Consider the following 19,661-nt stretch of genomic DNA (forward strand, 5'->3'; position numbering starts at 1 on the left):
GGATCACTGGAGTCCAACAGGTCGAGGCTGCGGTGGCCGGGAATATGCCACTGCACTCCAGTTTGGGTGTCAGAGTGAGACTCCAACTCAAAAAAATAAAAAACAAATGGATAAATTTTTAGGTTGAATCATACCGATATTTGACAATTTAAAAACTTACAAAAATGACAATTTTCATGTGATTCAACCCAACATGTTGTTCATCCTCCAAGTGTTTGTTCCTTTGGAAGCTCCTGTTCCTTGGTAATTAAGGACCAATTAACCCTTAACTTTACCCTGAAACGTGCTCTTCTTTCTGTATTTCCAGTTTTGGTACATGACACCACTATCTACCTGGTTACTCGTGTCAGAGACCTCAGTGTCCTCCTGCCAAGTCTTGTCTATTCTAAAGCCTGATATTTATGGAAGCCACCCACTCCTCTCCCTCCCTCTCTCCACCTTAACTCCAAGCTGTCACCGTTTCTTGCTGGGATCCTGTAATATCTTTATCTTCCTGCCTTCACTCTGTCCCCCGTGGTCTTTTGAAATGCACATCCCATCGTCCCATCGTGGCATTTCCCTTCTCAAACCTCTTCAGAGCCTCCTTAAACATTCCTAATTAACTTTTAAATCGTACTATGTTCTACCAGACCCTGCATGATCTGACCTCTGCCATCTTCTCCTCCCAGAGTCCCTCTTGCTCACTGCCCTCTGGCCATGGGGACCCCACCTTTCCAGAAGGGCTTTCACGTACGCTCATTCCTCAGCATGGCAGCCCCTCCCCGCCACCACTTTGTTAACTCCTCCTCTCCCTGGCGGTCTCGGCTTCACTGTCTCTTCCTCAGGGAGGCCCTTTGTGCCCTCCCACCAGCTATATTTTGCTGCCTGCTTATTCTTTCTCCTGGTTTTTGGTTATTTTCTTCTCTTAGAGCTCAGCAGAGTTTTAATTAAACGTTTGTGTTTATTTGTTCATGTCTGTCTCTCTCAACTAGACTGCGAGCTTTATGAGTACAGAGACCCATCTGTCACATCCACAGCTATGCTCCCTGTGTCTCTGTACGTAGTAGGCACGCATTAAAGATGTGCTGAGGGAATGAATGCCACAGATCAGCAGCTCAGTCCTCCAGGAAGTCAGGGCCTATTATCCCGGGTGTGAATTACATAGCATGTGCTCAGTAAATGCTTACTGAATAAATAGATGAGTGCATTTTCTGGTTTACAGATTCCTGTTCATGCCTTTTTTTTTTTTTGGTGCCGTATTTTGTTAATCAACTATTGCTTCTGACAAGATTTCTTTAACTCCTCCTTATTCCGCAAAGAGGAGGGTGCTTGACTCCGGCTAGGTCGACCTAGCTCTGCAGGTGGGGAAAATCTTGAGTGAGCAAATGGGCAACAGAAAACTCAACAGAATGACTCCATGGGGGCCTCTGAGGTCTGCATCCTTAAGGCTACCTGGCTTTGCCCTTTCTAAGGCTTTCTTGGTCAACATTTTTTTGGTTCTCTGAGTTATTCACAGCTTTCTAATAAATTCCTTCTTTTGCATTAATTAAAACGAGTTGGTTTCTGTTGCTTGCCTCCAAAGAATCTTGACTGATACACGTGTTTTCCTATTATTCTTACATATTCTAAAGAACATGAATTTTGTGTGCGTGTGTGTGAGGGGGTTGAGGTTTCACTCTGTTGCCCAGGCTGGATTGCAGCGGCATGATCACGGTCTGCAGCCTCAACTTGTTGGGCTCAGGTGTTCCTTCTGCCTCAGCCTCCCAAGTAGCTGGGACTACAGACACATGCCACCGTGCTAATTTTTAAAATATTATTATTATTTTTTTGTAGAGATGAGGTCTCTATATTTTTCCTAAGTTGGTCTTGAAATCCTGCTCAAGCAGTTCTCCCACCTTGGCCTCCTAAGGTGCTAGGATTATAGGTGCCTGCTAGAATGTGAAATTTTTAATGAATATTTAATACTGGTGTATTAAATTCACTTATTTGACGGGTTTTCTTTTTCTTTTTTTTTTTTTTTTGGTAGTTCCCTGGTAATGGTATTACTACTTCTCATCAATTTATTTCCAATTCTGATACTTTCCCCAAGTAATATACTGTGAAAAATGGCAGAAGAAAGGAAGCTAGAATAAATCTTTAGAGAAGGCATGGCTAGTTTCTGATACCCTAGCAGAATCCTTTCATTGGTCTCTTTCCCCCTCTTTACTGATTCTTCCTTTTATTTTTTAAATGAATTATTTTAGAGACATGGTCTCACTATGTTGCCTAGGCTGGTCTTAAACTCCTGGGCTCAGGTGATCCTCCTGCCTCAGCATTCTGAGTAGCTGGGACTGCAGGTGCAAACCACCACAGCTGGCCATTCTTTATTTAATTTAAAATTTGTTCTCAATGTTGAAAGGATCTTATGGATTGTTGAGGGCAGTAATGGCAATTAGTTTTATCTAGGCTCCCACTTGCAATAGATTGGTAGGGCTAACTTAAATGTTGCATCTTGACTCACTGGGAAAAGTGTATTATAATTAATTAGCTATATCTGACATGGCCCTGGTAGACATATTTGTCATTCCTAACGCATTTTCCTACCTAGTGTGAAAAGTCTCTAGTCTGTAATATTGCTCTGGGGTGGTTTCTGTTTAAGCACATTCACTGAAGCTGCTTAGTTCACGTTTGGGTTTCTCCGTTTGTTAGAAAGTTCTTCCCTGATAGTGTGGTGCAGTATAAGGAATTGGACTGATTCAAATAACCTAAAGCCAATCCTGACTCTTCCACTGACTAATTATGTAATTCTTGGGGAATAACAATCTCTTTGGGCCTCTGCTTTCCATCTGAGAAATGAAAAAAACTTGAACTGAGTAACCACAGATTTCCTTCCGGTTTTAAGATCCTATTACTCATATGAGTCAATATCTGCCTCTTGGTGACATGCTCTATTGGGCCCCATGACACAGTCTGGGCTTATGTGATAGCCCTTCGCATATTTGAGGACCTGTGGTATGCTTCTGAGTTTTTGTTCTGGGCTAAACATGACCAGTTTCTTTACTCATTTCTCATTTGAGATAGATTTCTGGACTTTTCACCCCTCTGATCAGCCTCTCCGAGACACTCAAGTTCTCTTGTTCTCCCTGGAAATGTGGCTTCCACACTCGGCCTGGGGCTAGTTGTGCTGTGGGCTATCCCCACTACTCAACCATGTGCTCAGCCTGCCCCCCCTGACAGACAACGTTGATCAAGGCACAACCTGAGGGGAGGCAGCCACTTAAAGGGTCCTGGATCTGGGGATGTTATTTTTTGTAGCTTTAGAGGCCTTTCCTTCAGGCTGCATATAGATCAGTTGTGGGGAGCTGTGGAGTCAGATCTGGAAGATCAGTAAGTACCGAGAATTGACTAACTGAACAGGTGCTATTTCTTAATAAACATGGAGGAAGGATTTGCCAGAGATGTCACTAATGTTTGCAGCAGTTTTTTCCCTTTCTTTTTTTTTTCCTGAGGCATTGGGTGTTCATGTCTCCATGGATGAAAACAGTCCTCCCCAGCCCTTTTTTGCTATGCCCTCCTCCCCATTCTCACCAATATCATGTCACATGACCCTTTTGCCCTAGAAGCTCTTGATTTGTCCATTGCACAGAGGGACCACTGTGAAGGCTCTTGCCCAAGGAAAAAAAGCAGATTTGGAGCAGATTTTGACTGGATCACAAGCCTCCAGGAATTGATGGTGTCAAGGTTGTTCTGAGAAGAGTCTGATACCCGGACTGATGCGGACTTTCTCTGCCATCCTGACTTCATCCTGGCTTCAAGGAAGGGGCATTGTGAACTCACAAGGTCACATGTGATGTGACCCCAGGGCATCCCTAGACCCCTAGACCTCTCTCTAGACCCTCCCCCTTCCCCTCTCCCTCTGGTTTCCATTCTATTCTTTGTAAACACCAGCCATACTCTCACCTCAGGGTCTTTGCATTTTCTGCCTCTCTCTCTGGAACGTTTTTTGCCACTACATGGCTCACTCCTTCATTTCACTAGGGCTCTGTTCCAATGTCACCTCATCAGGTGTTCTCTGATGGCTTCAACTAAGATGGACTCCTTCTCCCAAACACATGGCTCTCTAGCCCTTTAACTCGGCCTCATCTCTCTTAATAGAACCTAATGACATCGGACACACACACACTCGTTTATTTATATTACCTAGAACCCAAACTCCACATCGGCCAGGGCTTTGCTTCTCTACTGACTCCCCAGTGCCTCGAAGTGTACCCAGCTCACGCTGAGTCCTCCATCAATATTTGTTGTGGTGTGAATTTTAAAGCATCTGTCTCAGTGTTTATTAGCACAAAAATTGGTCTCACGGAAGTACTTTGTGTTTTCTGGTGGCGGGTTAATTAGTCCACTAGTTGACAAGTGAGTCATTGAGGATGGAAACATGAGTTTATTTGAGCAGGGTGGATCTGTCCAGAAAGGCCCCGTGCACCGCACTACAAACCACTTTCTAAATGAGGTTGCCAGGAGTCACTTGTGGAATAACTGTGGGCCTCACCCCATCCAGGCTGCTCTGATCTGAGGTGGGACCCTGGTCATGAAGGGAAGAATGGGGAGGAGCTGTGTGTGTTTGTCCCCACAGAACCACCTGGGCTCACTGCTAGACTCCGGCTTTCTTCTGCACATCATTTTTATGAACTGAGGGCAGTTTTGCAAGATTCAGTGACCAGGTGTGAGGGATGCCTCTAGGTGGCAGGTGAGGACAGCACACAGTGCCATGTTGAGCAGCCATGTGTACTGTTCAGGTGGACTTGGGAGGTGATGATGAAAGTGCAGGAAAGAGATGCCAACTAGGCGAATCCAGGGGACCAATGGGGACCACTGAGCAGAGACAGGCAGGGAGAACCTAGGAACTGTCAAGTGGAGGAGTGGTGACACATGAACCTGGAGACTCAAGCCTTCTTCCTCTGGGGAGAAGAGGGCAGGCCCTGGGACAGGACTGACATCCCAGGTGGAGAGATTGAAGCCACCGTGGGCAAATAGTTTTAAAACCTGCCCTTGTTTCTTCAATGTCCCCTTCCTCTCTATTATCAAGACTTAAGTGAGGCTCCAGAAAAAACCCCAGTTATACTAGGGTGAGTAATCGAACCTTATCAGCTACTAATCTCTGAGGGTAAGTTGAACTCACCAAGTTTCTTCCAGTGGCAATAACCCAGAGTTTTTCCAGGTCAGATCACTCAGGGGAAGAATGTATTTTCCAAAGATGGCCACAATAATAACTTCCATCCTACATGGAAGAGTGACCTTCAGAATGCTCCCCTTGAGTGGAGTCTTTGCCACCTCCTCTTGAACTTGGGTGGATCTTCTGCATTTGCATCTGAAAATCAATGTGGTAGATTCTAGAATACCCTGGCACCCTTTCTCATAATTTTCCTCCTGCATAGCTTTTCATGGCTCTTCACTCTCCCGGTCTCAGGCTAAAAGACTCTCCTTGACCTGAGCTGCTTTTCTTGAAGTTGTGAAAGAACTTGCTGTAGGCTGGGGCAGATTCAACTTCTCTTTTCCTGGTCATGGTGCTAGAGGGTGAAGAGAGAATCTCCACTCAACACCAGATCCTGCAGGAGGTGTGAGGGCCATTGGAGATGGGGAGGATGTCTATTAATAATGCGTTACCTGCAAGATGGCGCCCAACTCAGCCACAGGATGACAACCAACCTTGGTGTTTACAACTGCCATTTACCTTTCAGGAGCTGTGAATTCTGATGACCTGAAAGTCCTCAGGCTAGGAAGAGAAACCCCTGCCCTCAACCTTTCACCTTTACCTGTTTCTAGACCATTTTAAAATGATAAGTATCAGGATCTCAGACCGCAGGGTCTGGGGCTGGAATTAGAGTTGGAGCTGGTGGTGGGTGATTCAGAGCTTCTCTGTTAGTTCAAATGTCTAGTGTCTTTTAGAGCCCAGGACCCAGGTTGTCTGCAATCCTTTGGTGCTAGCTAGGGAGTGCCTTCTGAACAGTAGTGGGGAGGGGATGCTTTGGACAATCCATGTTTCTGTGGATCCTGGAGAACTTCCAGTGTACTTGAGGGAATGTTCTATGTGGCCCATCTTGCCCAGAACAGAGCCAGGACATACAAACTGGAGAGAAAGAATGGCAGTGTAGAAGGTTGTGCCAGTGTTTTCTGTCCTTCCTGTGTGAAAGCTGCCCAGGCTGCTCCACACACACACTCGTTTATTTATATTACCTAGAACCCAAACTCCACATTGGCCAGGGCTTTGCTTCCCTAGGAGGCAGGACGGGAGTCCTGTGTGAGGTATGAGAACCATGGGTGTTTCTAGGTACCAGCTATGTCCCAGCATCGCATGCCTGGGCAGGGGGGTCCCTGATGATTCAGGTGTCAGCTTGGATTGTCCTTCAAGGCAGATCCTGCACAAGGGGGCTCTCTGTCTCTGGAGGCTCTCTGTCAGCACGGATGTCTTTCTTCTTTTTTGCTGGTGAGGAGATCAGAAAGAAAGTTACCCTTCCAACATTTGGAATCTTGGCATCCTTGGCCTGGCCCCCGGCCTCTGAATCCCAAGTGTTCTAGCCCAAGATCATCTCAGGCATAGGAAAGTTTCTCCTGGTTTTCCAAGACCTTGAAAGGGAGACTTCTTGAAAACAGGAAGTTCTTCCTAATGTCTAACCCTGATCTGCAACTAAGTCATACATTTAGCTGTAGAAGGTATAGAAAGTTAGGGCTGTGGTAGACTCAGCTAAATGACCAGAAGCTAAATGACATGGCACAGCCAGCACCAACCTCTGGATGCCCTGTGTGGAGTCCTTCCACTATTCCAGGTGTGGTTGGGTCCTCTCCATCCCTTCTTAGTGGCCAAAGTTATTTTCTGAGCCTTGAAAGCATTAGGCTAAGTGAGAGAAGCCAGTCACAAAGGACCACACGTATATGGGTCCACTGATATGGAATGTCCAGAACAGACAACACTATAGAGGCAGAAAGTAGGTGAGTGCTTGCCTGGGGCTGCGGGAGTAATGGGGGAATTGGAGTGGTGGCTAAGGAGTTATGGGCTTTTCGTGGGTTTAATGGGAATGTTCTGAAATTGTGGCGATGGTTGTACAACTCTGAATATACTATTCATGGAACTGTGCACTTCATAGGTGAATTGGATGCTATGTGAACCATACCTCAATAAAGCTATTTTTACACCACTCTTTTCATGATGTCCGACTGCCTATCACAAATCCTGGGAACTCTCTGGGGCAAAGGGCCAGGGCCAGACTCTCCCCATAAGAGACAGGGCCTCCAGGTGGAGCAGCCTCAGCTGCTCCCTCTTTCCTTCCTCCTGCTGGAAAGAATAAACCCCCATGCTTCCTGGCTGGGCCAAGACTCTACCTTCTAAGACTCACCCAATATAATGAGGTCTCAGTGCCTCCTCCTTTTTTTTTGAGTTGGAGTCTCACTCTGTCGCCTGGCTGGAGTACAGTGGCATGCTCATGGCTACCGTAGCCTCAACCGACTGGGCTCAGGCGATCCTTCTGCCTCAGTCTTTCAAGTAGCTGGAACCACAGGCACATGCCACCATGCCCAGTCAATTTTTTGACTTATTGTAGAGACGAGGCCTCTCCAAGTTACCCAGGCTGGTCTCGAACCCCTGGGTTCAGGCAATCCTCTGGCCTCTGCTTCCCAAAGTGCTGGGATTACAGTGTGAGCTACCGTGCCTGGCCCTCAGTGCTTCCTCTTTGCTGATCCACTCTGTCTTTTCTGGGACCAGCCAGCTCAGACAGACTGGGATGGAAATGGGAGCCCAGGTCATCTGGGTCATTCTCTCAGGGGCAGGACATCTGGTGGCAGAGGTGGGGGCAGAACTGGATGCAGAGCTGGGAACCTGCTCTGACCTTGGGGTTTCCCTTTCCCTCCTCACAAAGGTGGCCCTGTTAGTCATTGGCCTCTGTCAGGGAGTCACTGCCCAGGTGTGGTAGGAAGAAGGGGCTGGGGTTCAGCTAAGCCTTCACTTCATGATATTTATTGATACTAGCTGTGTTCCAGGAATCACCATGTTCTAGGCCCCACAGACCCAACCTCTGCTTTTAAAGAACACAGAATTCAGTAGGGGGAGTAAGTATAGTTAGTTCTGTGATTGAGGTGAGCAATGGAGACTAAAGGAAGGACGTTAACCAGCCTGGAGGTGGGGAGAAGCTCAGGGAAGGCTTCCTGGAGCAAGCACACCTTGAAGATTGAGTAGGAGACAGCCTAATGAGGGAGGGAAGCTGGGTGGGAAATCATGGACAGTGTGACCCAGGCAGAGGGAATATACAAAGGTCTGAAGGTGGGAGTGAGCGAGGAGTTCATTTGGAAAAAGGCAAAGAAAACTTCAAGTAGTTCAGTCTGGTTGGAGACCAAGACGCGAGATGGAGAAGGCCAGGAAATGCGTGGGAGAGGTAAGGAGGGACAGACCATCTGCAGCTTAAATAGGAGGCGGTCCCACACCCACCCCCAGTAAATCCACCTCCTCCACCTACCTCCTGCACCTGCAGGACTCCTACCTGAGCAGGGGCCCCAGTGCCAGGCAGAGAAAAGACCAACCAGGGTCAGGAGCAGCGAGAGGGGCACCACCACCAGCAGCATGTCTTTGTAGGACGTCTTCCCTGGTGCTGAACATGGAGGGGTGGGGTCAGAGGTGGACTTGAAGCATCACTACCCCTCAACCATTGACCACTGGCCTTTGGCATACCTGCCTCATGACTGCAACTCTCCCAGGGGGTGACAGTGGCCAAGTCCCAGCTGACAGGGTTGGAGACAATGCAGGAATAGGACACACTTTTGTCTCCCGGTCCCAGTGAAACGCTTAGCACCTGTCCATCTGTGAAGAGGCTGTGTGGTTCCGCACCAAGGTCCACGGTCCCCTGCCGTCGCCAGCTGTATGTAATGTCGCTGATGTTGGGGGCCCAGCAGGACAAGAAGACCTGGCAGGTCTTGGGGGACTGAGCAACCCCTGCTGCAGCGATGAACACTTGCACCACAGGTCTGGGCACTGCATCTGGGCAAGAGTGGGAGAGCAGGCGTGGGTCCCAGGGATGCTGGGCAGGGCCCGCGCCTCTGGTTCTGGGATCCTCCTGGGGCTGAATGCAGCCCTGACGGGATTTCTCCTGTTCCAAACCTTGCCCACAGGACAGAAGCTGAATGCTTCAGCCTGGTCTTCAAAACCCTTCAGCAGCCAGGCGTGGTGGCTCAAGCCTATAATCCCTTTGGGAGGCGGAGGCAAGAGGATTACCTAAACCCAGGGGTTCGAGACCTGCCTGAGCGACTTGGCGAGACCTCATCTCTATGATAAATAAAAAAGTTAGCCAGGTGTGATGGTGAGTGCCTATGGTTCCTTTCAGCTACTTGGAGGCTGAGGCAGAAGGATCACCCAAGCCCAGCAGGTCAAGGCTTCAGTAAGCCATGATTGTGCCATTACACTTCAGCCTGGGTGATAGAGACTCCAAATCAAAACAAGCAAACAAAAAACAACCTTCAGGAAAGGATCCACATCAGCCTCTGCAGCTGTACCTCCTGCTACTCCTGTCACTCATGCTCACTGATTTTCAGTTCTCCCAAACATGTCATGCCCCTGCATCTCTGTCATGTTTTCACGTGGCACATCTGTGCACATAGATAGATGCCTGTCCCTCCTTGTCTTCCTGTAAAAACTCCTACCCATCCTTCAAGGCCCAGCTTGGGCACGCTGCTTAATGCCTCGACTGTGACACCTTCCCTGATATTCCAGGTATGACTCTGAGCTCTCCAAGCACTCTGTCTATGCCTTTAGGTAGTCAGTCAACAACAGATGATTGGCATTTATGAAGTCAGGCAAGAACACAGACATATTCCTGGCCTCTTGGAGTTTACAGTTTGGTGAGCAAGACAAATACCGACAAGCGATGGGGAATAATTAAGGAAAACATTATGAGAGTGCAACAGGCTGTGAAGGAGGGGCCCAGAGGGAGAGCTCTGTCTTGTCAGCGTGATAACCTCTGCTCTCTAGTGCCTGCAAACTGTAGGTGCTCAACACCTGGGCTACTGAACAAACTGGTGTCCTACGTGGTTTGATGAGTCAATCCCGAGGCTCTATAGCAATGGGGCCAGCGGGAGAGCATTCTGGGGACAACAGGAGGGCTTAGTCTCTGACAGCATTCCAAACTCAAGCAGAGAAACCTCGTTAATGCCAGCTCAATCTGGTGGGATTTGTGATATGAAAAAAAGAAATGATTTGCTGGGCCCACTAATAGTATAAACAAAGATTACAGGGGGGATATTTACACCACTTAAGAGGACAAGCTGCTTCCAAACACGGATCAGGCACAGTAGAAACACCCATTGACATTTCTAGTAACTGATCTGCTAATTCAAATCATTCTTATCTATTGTCAAAGCAGAGCTCCTAAGGACCGCTGCTTGGCAGCCTCGTGCAATTAGTTCTAATCACACTATGTATTTGGAAGCAATAAAACAGCAATTTCCTTAAAATCTGTAATTCAGATGCTGAGAACAAGGCATTTCAGAGCTTAGTGGTGTGGGTGCTGCATGTATTATCACATTCAATGTCCTCATTTCACATGTGCAGCAGCTGGGACTCAGATCTGGGGAGAGGCTCGGGCTGCCTGTATGGCAGTGCAGGTTACTCACTGCACAAGGACATGTCAGAGACCAGAGGTTTCTGGGCTAAGTGGGTCGGGGGGTAACAGGTGGGGTGCTCAACACCTGGGCCAGTCAGCGCCCTGCTTACCAGCATGCATGTCTTGGCCAGAGGCTGCATACAGCCAAAAGGGCACAGTCTAGCTGCCTCGGCACCAAGCAGCTCACCCAGCCAGTCAGCTGTCTCTGGGGGCTCGGGACACCCAATTTACTTTCTGTCCCTCAATTTTGTTCTCTTCCCAGCTGCTACCCCTACTTTCTACTCTTACATTTGAACTCTCCTCTCCAGTCCGCGTATAAAAATTTCGAAGGTTTCACTGAAGCAGTGGTTTGGGGTCACCTCTCTTTCCCCAGCCATTAGGTAGATAAATGAGAGCAGAGAGGCCATTCTTTCTTGACCAGCAGAAGTATGACGGAGGTGCTGGAGGCGGGGTGGAGTTGTTGGGAAGAAGGCCCTCTAAGCCCCCATCCATGCAGCTGTCCCAGCTGAGGTGCTGGGTGCAGTGGCACAAAGGCCCTGCAGATGCTCGAGGAGCAGAAGGTCCACCCAGCTGGGTCTGCCACCCACAACATCGTAAGACAAAAAATAGTTGTTTTTAGTCAGAAAGTTTTGGGGTGGTTCGTTTTGCAGTGACGAATGACTGAGATAACTCATGAATGATATATATAGTTAGAATCTGTCTAAAAGAGCTCCTTTATTTATTAATTTTCTTTTGAGTTGGACTCTCACTCTGTCACCCAGGCTGGAGGGCAGTGGCACACTCACGGGCACCTCAGCATCGACCTGCTGGGCTCTGGCGATCCTTCTGCCTCAGCCTTCTAAGTAGTCAGAACTACAGATGCGCGCTACCACACCCAGCTAATTTTTGATTTATCGTAGAGACGAGGCCTTGCCAAGTTGCCCAGGCTGGTCTCGAATCCATGGGCTCAGGCAATCCACTCGCCTTGGCCTCCCAAAGTGCTGGGATTACAGGCTGAGCCAACGAGCCCGGTCAAGAGCTCCTTTAAAAAATATAAAAATGCTATACTTTTAATTATAACTTAATTTTAAATAAAAACCTACTGTGCCTTGGTTTAATTTGCAACTTTATTTTTTTTAGTGGTACATAAGCCAATGGCACATCTTGTGACCTATGATGACCTCAGGACTGATGGAGCGCAGGCCCAGCTCTGTTCTGAGTGCTTCTGGACACGCCACTGCACTTTGGCCCTGTGGGTACACAGCATGGTAAATGCATGCCTATTTTACAGATGAGAAAGGTGAAGGTAGGGAGGCTAAGCATTGTGTCCAAGGTCAAGAAAAGACAGAGCTGGGGTTCAGATAAAGACTGTGAAATAGCCATCTGTCTGCTCCAGAGAGGAGCTCGCCTGAGAGTTATTCACTGCATTGGGCATTGGGTCGGAGTGGTAATGGGGTGGTGGTGGGGTGCTGAAATCCAGCCAGGCCCTGCTTGCCAGGATGTGTGCCCTGGCTGGAAGCCGTGTGCAGCCAGAAGGGCACTGTCTAATTGCATCGGCACCCTGAGCGGCTCACCCAAGGACAGCTGAAAACTGAGTTTTCTTAGATGAGATTGCCAGGAGCAGCTGTTCCCTGAGTTAGCAACATGTCAGAGACCAGAGGTTTTGGGAACCCAGCTCTCCCCAGCACCCACAGCTCAGACTGCCTTTCTGGTGCTTTGTGGGAGGAGGGGTCAGGCAGCAGTGCCAGGCGCACTTACCGTACACTTTGAGTTGTAGGGTCTGGGTCCGGGCCCGACCCTCAGTGTCCACCATCAGCACGGAGAAGTTGCCGCTGTCTCCAGTCTCCAGAGGCCCGAGCTCCAGGCTGAGGTTGCTGTGCAGCTGGACTCGGCCCAGGAAGCGGGAGTGGTACAGAGTCTCCAGGGAGCCCCGGAAAAACGTGGCCAGGAGCTCTTCCGAAGGCCAGAGAGATAGCCAGATGGCCTCACGGACGTGGAAGCCAGGGGAATGCTCTGCCATCAGCAGTACTGAGCCTCCCACCTTGCTGAGCACTTGGGCCCCAGCCGCTACAGCAGGAAGTAGCGCTGAAAGAACAGAGCCCCATTACTCCGCCTGCCCCGGGCTCCTTGGCACGTTCCTGCACACAGCTGAGCTGCTGTGGGGCACATCAGGGCCCCTCCACCCACACTCCCTCCACTCAAGTTGAGAGGGCACCATGCCAGGAACTGGAGGATAAAGCTGTGAGGAAGAGAATCAGTGTCTGCGTTCGTGGAGCTCACAGAGGAAGCCAGACACTCAAGCAAGCCATTACAATAAAATTAAGTATCATGAAGGGAAGAATGAGGTGCCCTGGAAGAACGCAGGTACGGGGACAGGGGAACTCATCTGACCTTGATGGGCTCGGAGAAGAAATGGACAAGCTGCAATCAGGAGGAGTAAGGAGAGTCAGCCAGGCCAAGCTGAGGGCTGCCTGGCATGGGGCAGGGAAGTGTCACAGGCAGAGGGAACAGCACTTGCAAAGGCCCAGGGAGAGAGCCTGGGGATTGGGGAACTGAAAGCTGCGGTCTGTAGGGGAAGTAGGACATGACACGGAGAGCTGGCGGGACCAGGGTCATGCGGAGCCCTGAAAGTAACACTGGAGTTTGGGCTGTATCTGCAGAGCCATGGAGGGTCTCAGGTGGGCCTTAAGCAGGAGAGTAACAGGCTTAGCTGCACAGTTAGGAAGATCACTCCCACAGAGAGATGGAGAATGCGCTGAAGCGGGGGCAAGACTCGGCTGTTCTATTAATCCAAGGGAGAAGTGATGGAAACTTGAATTGAGGAAGGAACAGCTGGGGAGGGGAGAAGCGGGAGGAAGTGAGAGAGACTGAGATGGGGTCGTCAGGACTGGTAAGAGATTAGCTCTGAGGAATGGAGGAGAAAAGGAGTGGAGAACGCTCCCGGGTCCTTGGGATCTAGTGGATGCCATTCTCTGTGATCCCAAATGGGTGGAGAAACAGACAGTGGGCATGTTGTTTGTGTGTGTGTGTGTGTGTGTGTGTGTGTGTGTGTGTGTGTGTGTGTGTGTGTGTGTGAAGATGCTCAGGCTTTGGGGATCGTATTGGAGTTAGAGGTGTGTGGCAGACACCTCTGCTTGAGGTGCCCCTCGGATTCCTTTGCTGACTAATTTCTGCTCATTCCTGGGGCATCACTGCCTCCTCTGTCCTCCCTGCCCCTCGCTGTAGCTACTTATCTCCTCTTCTTGGTGTTCCACAGCAGCCTGGAATCACCCCTGTGACTGCCCTTATCCCTCCATTGCTAATGCCTGTCTATGAGTCAGCCTCTCTCACTAGCCCGTAAGCTCCTCAGGGGCGACCACGCTTTCCCTCCGTCTTTGTACTCCCAGCGTCCACCACTTTGGACTGGACTTTTGAGAAGCCCGGTAAGGTGTACTGAACGAATGACTGCACTTGCTGAGGGTGGACCCTGTGCCTGGCACAGTGGGAGGCACTGGGTGCAGAGCACAATAAGGGCTGATGTGTGGCATGCCCAGGTGCTGGGTTTTGGTCGGCGAGACGGGTCTGCAGGGTCACTCAGTCAGCCATGATGATTCCACTCCCTCCTCTGCCTCACTGCCTTCCGTAGCCCAACTACCTCCCTCCTGACTAGAGACGGCTGCAGTGTCAGAGTGGAGGAATAACAGTGTGGAGAAATAGCACACAGAGAGAATGGCATGGGGTGTCAACTAAAACCTAGCTTCAACCCTTCCCAGTGTTGGCACAAATTATCAGAATGACCGTTGGCATATCACCTTCTCTTTCCAGGCTTCAGTGGTCTCACCTGTAAATAAGGAGGGCTGTGCCAGGTCGATCGCGCCAATCTCTTTTATCTTTAAGAGCCCTTTAAAAAGTTATTTTTGCCAGGCACAAGTCTGTAATCCTGGCACTTTGGGAGGCTAAGGCCAGAAGATTGCCTGCACTCAGGGGTTTGAGACCAGTCTGAGCAAATTGGCAAGACCTTGTCTCCACAATAAATAAAAAAATTAGCTGGGCATGGTAGTGCACACCTGTAGTTTCAGTTACTTGGAAGACTGAGGCTGAAGCTCTGAGCCCAGCAGGTTGAGGCTGCAGTGGCTGTGAACATGCCACTGCACTCCAGCCTGGGTGACAGGGTGATACTCAAACTAAAAAAAAAAGTTATTTTGGGGGCCAAGCATGGGGGCTTATGCCTGTAATTCTGCCACTTTGGGAGGTTGAGGTGGGAAGATTGCTTAAGGCCAGTTTATATTCTACAAATGCACACACATACACACGCGCATATACTATTTATATTTATATAATTTGCCTCACATGTCTAATGATTTGAAAGACTTTGTAGGCCAAACAGCTTGAGGTTATTTGAGTGTATTTAGCAATGTTGAAGTCTGCAGGGCCTTTGGAGTTCCCAGGACCAGGAACCCAGGCAAGGACACGGGACAAAGCAGCCCAAAGTCCCTAGGCATCTCTAATGTAAACAATAGTGTCTTTGTCTTTGCCACATGGCACACACCCCCACCACCATCCTTGGCCGGGGGTGCTGACCCACATCACATTGGCTACTTGTTGACCAAGGATGGGATCTCAGGCATCAAACTGAAGGAGGGATCGCCCAGTGTGGAGGGAACCCCACGTGTCAGCATTCCAACATCACACCATTGTTGGCCACCTTCAAGTCTACATGGACTGTGCTTAGCCTGCTCCTGCTTCTCATCCCTACTCATTATCCACCTTCTCTCATATAGGTCATTAAAAATACATTCCTGCCACCATCAATAGCTCAAAAAATAACAGATGCTGGAGAGGATATGGCGAAAAGGGAACACTTCTACACTGTTGATGAGAGTGTAAACTCGTACAACCTCTGTGGAAATCAGTGTGGCGATTCCTAAAAGTTTTAAAAATCGACCTTCCATATGACCCCGCAATCCCCCTACTGGGAATATACCCGGAGATCTCAAATCACTCTATTAAAGATTCCTGCACACATATGTTTATCGCAGCGTTGTTCGCGATAGCAAGATCATGGAACCAACTGTGCTGCCTATCAAAAGAGGACAGATTAAAAAAAATGTTGTACATATGCACAATGGAATATTACGCAGCCATAAAGAAGAGCGAAATCATGAACTTCGCTGCAACCTGGATGGAATTAGAGTTTATAATACTGAGTGATCTTTCCCAGAAACAAAGATCTGAGTATCACTTGTTCTCACTCATAAGTGAACCTTGAACAACCACCATAATACTATAAGAAAAGGATTGACAGTAGTGGGAAACCGCGGGGGTGGGGAGACAGAGAGGTGAGATTGACAGTAGTTGATATTTGCCTGGGGAAGAGGGGGCACACCTCATCAACAAGGGTACCTGCATAATGAACATTCGTATACCTAACCCTGAATTGTACCCCACAATTTTAAAATAAAGAAAAAACAAACATATTCCTCTGGGCTGGGCACAGTGGCTCACGCCTGCAATCTCAGTGTTTTGGAAGGCTGAGGTGAGAGGATTGTTTGAACCCAGGAGTTTGAGACCAGCTTAGGCAATATAGGGAGACTAAGTCTCTTAAAAAAAACAACAACACTCTTCAGGCTGCCAGGAACCTTGCTCTCCCTCTCTTCTATGTCTCTTCTAGACTGTAGGTAGAATTTCCACATATTAACACTGCCAGATCCTCATCATTCTCACATCCAGCCTTCTCTCCCAGCCAGTGGTGTCACTGGCTCAGTTCCGACTGCCCTGGGCCACAAAGAGCTCCTGCCTCATGGACAAGGATGTTCTTCATGCTGCTGCCTCCGCCCCTCAGGACCTGACATCTCTTTATATCTACCTGGCTTTGAATGCCGCCCAAGGACTTTCTTCAGTCTTCCCCGTCCCCAACTTCTGGGTTCTCCCTCGGTTGAGGAGGCCCAGACATCTGGTGAGGGTAGCTAGGGCGGGACCTTCAGCTCGCTGAGGCTATCTTCGGGCCCCACTTACCTTTCCAGAGAAGCAGACTCCACAGGGATCTCATGACCATCCTTCCCCAGAGAAGCAGGTGAACTCCCCTGACAACCAAAACTCAGAATATCCCCAGCCACGGGGATACACGGAAGGAGCTGCTGTCCTTCTGGAAAGTCCCATGTCCAGAAGGAGGAATCTTGACTCAGAACAAGATGCCCTGAAAGTGAAAACATCCAGAATAAAGTGGAAGTTGGCCCCGGGCCAAGCTGGGCTTTCAGGAGCGGATTCCTGTAAGTCAGTCTCTTTCATGTGCACATGGTTGGCTAATGCCTGGCGCCCCCGCACAAGCCACAGCCTCCCGCTGGCTTCCGGGCATCCAAGCCTGTCTGCTGCTGTCTGTAGCCACAGAGAGCCCTCTAAACTGCAGTTCTGATCAAGTCACTTCTCCTCTGCTAAGTGTCTTTCGTGGCCTCCCAGCACCCTCAGGATGAAGACTGAACTCCTGAGAAGGCAGGCGAGGCCCTTCTAAGCCAAGTGTCAGCCTGCTTCTCGAGGCTGGTCGCCCACATCCATTCCGCCCTGTGGCCATCCCAAGCCAGAATGCCTTCACGGAACTACTGATCTCACACTTCCCTGTGTTATAGGGTCCTCCCCCTGCTCTGCCCCCACCTCCTGCCCCAGGTGTGCTGCCTCCCTTATTCTTCTGAACTTGGCACAGCTGTGCAGTCAGCGGGGTGGTTCTTCATGACTTCCTAACTGCAGGCAGGTGAGAGACCCCTTCTGAGCTCCCACATGTGCCCACTCCTCCCACATCATCCTCAGTGCGCTGTTGATAACAGTTTTCTTGTCTTTACAGACTGTTTAGCTCACACAGTTCTGCATTCATTTCTGTGTAGCCCTCAGTGCTTGGCACATTATGGATGTTTAGTCAATGTCTGTTCAATAGGTGAAAGTTTCCTAGATGGGTTATGCATCTGGGTTCACGTAAACTCTGCAAGTCAGAGGATCTTCTTGTCCTGCAGAGATGGAGACGATGTGAAAACCAGAATCAGGATAAGTGCCCTGTTGAGATCACAGAGGGGCACAGAGCTGGGTCTTGACTTTGACCGTTGGAGTGTGGTCCATTTTGCCACAGTCATCCTCTCCACACCCTGTTTCCTTTCTCATTTTGAGTTACTTGTTCCTCGTGTCAGTGAAGGCTTTTAGAGAAGGTGTTGCCTCTGAGGAAAACTCCGGCTTGTCTAGAGTGTGGCTTGCTGTGTCTGATCCTGCATAGCCTGGATGACCTGTCAGTTAAACTGGACACTGTGCTTTGGACCCAGTGAGGAACTAGGCATATAGGATGGGGGTGAGCTGGAGGAATTTGGGAACGGGTTCTGCCCTCCAGGTACTCACAACCTGCAGACAGGCACTGCTCTGTGCAAACAGGCAGCACAGGTAGTCAGTGCTGCGGAGCCAGTGGGTGGGGAAGAGGGCACTGTGGACCTGGGCAGGGAACGCTGCCCGAGAAGGTAGCATTTGGGCTGCACCTTGAAGATGGGCGTGGTTTAGATAAGATGAAGTAAGGAGAGGGCCAGAGGTTGGGGATAGGCTCCGGGCATGAGGGGAGAACAGAGTGTACCAGAGACTTGGTGTGGGGGATGTTCTAGGTAGTTTCCAGGGACAATGGGGGACAACTGGCAGGAATCCTTTAGGGCTAATGGGAAAGATGGAGAGGGAGGTTGGGGGGCAGGTTATGGAGGCCTTGAATGCCAGGTAAAATTATTCCAGAGACCAGTGGCTCTCAACCTCATTGAGGACTTGAATTCTCAGAGATGCTGGCTCAGTGGGATGGGGCTGGGCCCAGGAACCTGTCCTCATGACGAGCCCACCACTCGAGGTGAGTCTGCGGCAGGTGGATGGAGGGGACATTCCCAGCTGTGACCCATTTTTTTTTTTAAATTTATTTTTTATTTTTTATTTTTTTGAGTTGGAGTCTCACTCTGTTGCCCAGACTGGAGTGCAGTGGCCACTCCCGGCCACCGCAGCCTTGACCTGCTGGGCTCCGGCGATCCTTCCGCCTCAGCCTTCCGAGTAGCCGGAATTACAGGTGCGCACTACCACGCCTGGCTAAGTTTTTGATTTTATTGTAGAGATGAGGTTTCGCCTGCCCAGGCGGGTCTCGAACCTGTGGGCTCAGGCAATCCACTCACCTCAGCCTCCCAAAGTCGTGGGATTACAGGGCTGTGACCCATTTTGTGGGTGGATGGGGCAGCATAGGAGGGCCGGAGTGAGAGAACAGCAGGCAGGGCAGGGGATCCCCTGTGGCAGCTGTTGTGATGGTCCTGGGAAGAGAAGGGCCTGGCAGGAAGAAAGTACCTAGAGTACAGAGAAAGAGGCCAAACCATGGGGCGGAGAAGGCAAGGTGGGGATTGTGTAAGAGTCCATCGTCAATTCCATCCTTCATCCATCAGGCATTTATTGAGTATGTACTTAGGTGCTGGGAGCTGGGGACACAGAAATGAAAAGCTGAGCCCTTGACCTTGAGTTCACGACTTACATGAAAAGATGGGCAAGGTAAGCCAATTATCATAACCAGTGTGGCAAGAGGAATGCCAGGCGTGTATCCTGGATGCTATGAGAGCCAGAGGTCAGATGCCTGTAGGCGGTTGAGAGCTAGGGAGGGCTCCATGCAGGGGGTGGTATTTGAGGTGAGCCTTAAGAATACAGACAGATGAGGAGAGGAGCTAAGAACTCAAGCTCTGGAGTCAGACTACTTGAGCTCAACCTTGAATGTAAAACCTTGAGCAAAGTCTCCTCCCTGTGCCCCAGTGTCCTCATCTGTGAACTGGGGAACAAGAGCAGTACCTAGCTCTTAGTGTTGCCAATGGACACATAAGAGGGTTTACTATGGGGTCAGGTTGGGTGTGGTGGCTCATGCCTAGAATCCCAGAACTTTGGGAGGCCGAGGTGAGAGAATTGCCTGAGCCCATGGGTTCGAGACCAGCCTGGGCAACTTGGTGAGACCTCATCTCTAAAATAAATTTAAAAAGTAGCTGGGTGTGGTGGCGTGTGCCTGTAGTTCCAGCTACTTGGAAGACTGAGGTGGAAGCCAAGCAGGTTGAAGATGCAGTGGCCGTGAGCATG

General features: G+C 49.6%; 1 protein-coding gene across 1 annotated transcript; it reads right to left on the reverse strand.

The window, feature by feature from the left end:
• Positions 1-6,235: 6,235 nt before the first annotated feature.
• On the reverse strand, positions 6,236-16,860 carry SLAMF8 (SLAM family member 8). The gene is made up of 5 exons (XM_008058727.2): positions 16,572-16,860; positions 12,336-12,662; positions 8,675-8,980; positions 8,487-8,594; positions 6,236-6,439 (listed from the first exon to the last, which is right to left on the reverse strand). The coding sequence occupies exons 1-5, from the start codon at positions 16,609-16,611 to the stop codon at positions 6,363-6,365; spliced, it is 858 nt and encodes a 285-aa protein (XP_008056918.1). The 5' UTR covers positions 16,612-16,860; the 3' UTR covers positions 6,236-6,362.
• Between the last annotated feature and the right edge of the window lie 2,801 nt (positions 16,861-19,661).

The sequence above is a fragment of the Carlito syrichta genome, unplaced genomic scaffold (genome assembly GCF_000164805.1).
Source record: "Carlito syrichta isolate Samal-C Ts95f unplaced genomic scaffold, Tarsius_syrichta-2.0.1 Scaffold303604, whole genome shotgun sequence".
In the NCBI taxonomy this organism is placed as follows: domain Eukaryota; kingdom Metazoa; phylum Chordata; class Mammalia; order Primates; family Tarsiidae; genus Carlito; species Carlito syrichta.

Coding starts and splice junctions, on each gene's coding strand:
- SLAMF8 (XM_008058727.2), bottom strand. CDS start 16,611: ATGGTCATGAGATCCCTGTGGAGTCTGCTTCTCTGGAAAG. Junction 8,981..12,335: donor CCTACAACTCAAAGTGTACG/GTAAGTGCGCCT, acceptor ACTCTTGCCCAG/ATGCAGTGCCCAGACCTGTG. Junction 8,595..8,674: donor GAGTTGCAGTCATGAGGCAG/GTATGCCAAAGG, acceptor CTCCATGTTCAG/CACCAGGGAAGACGTCCTAC.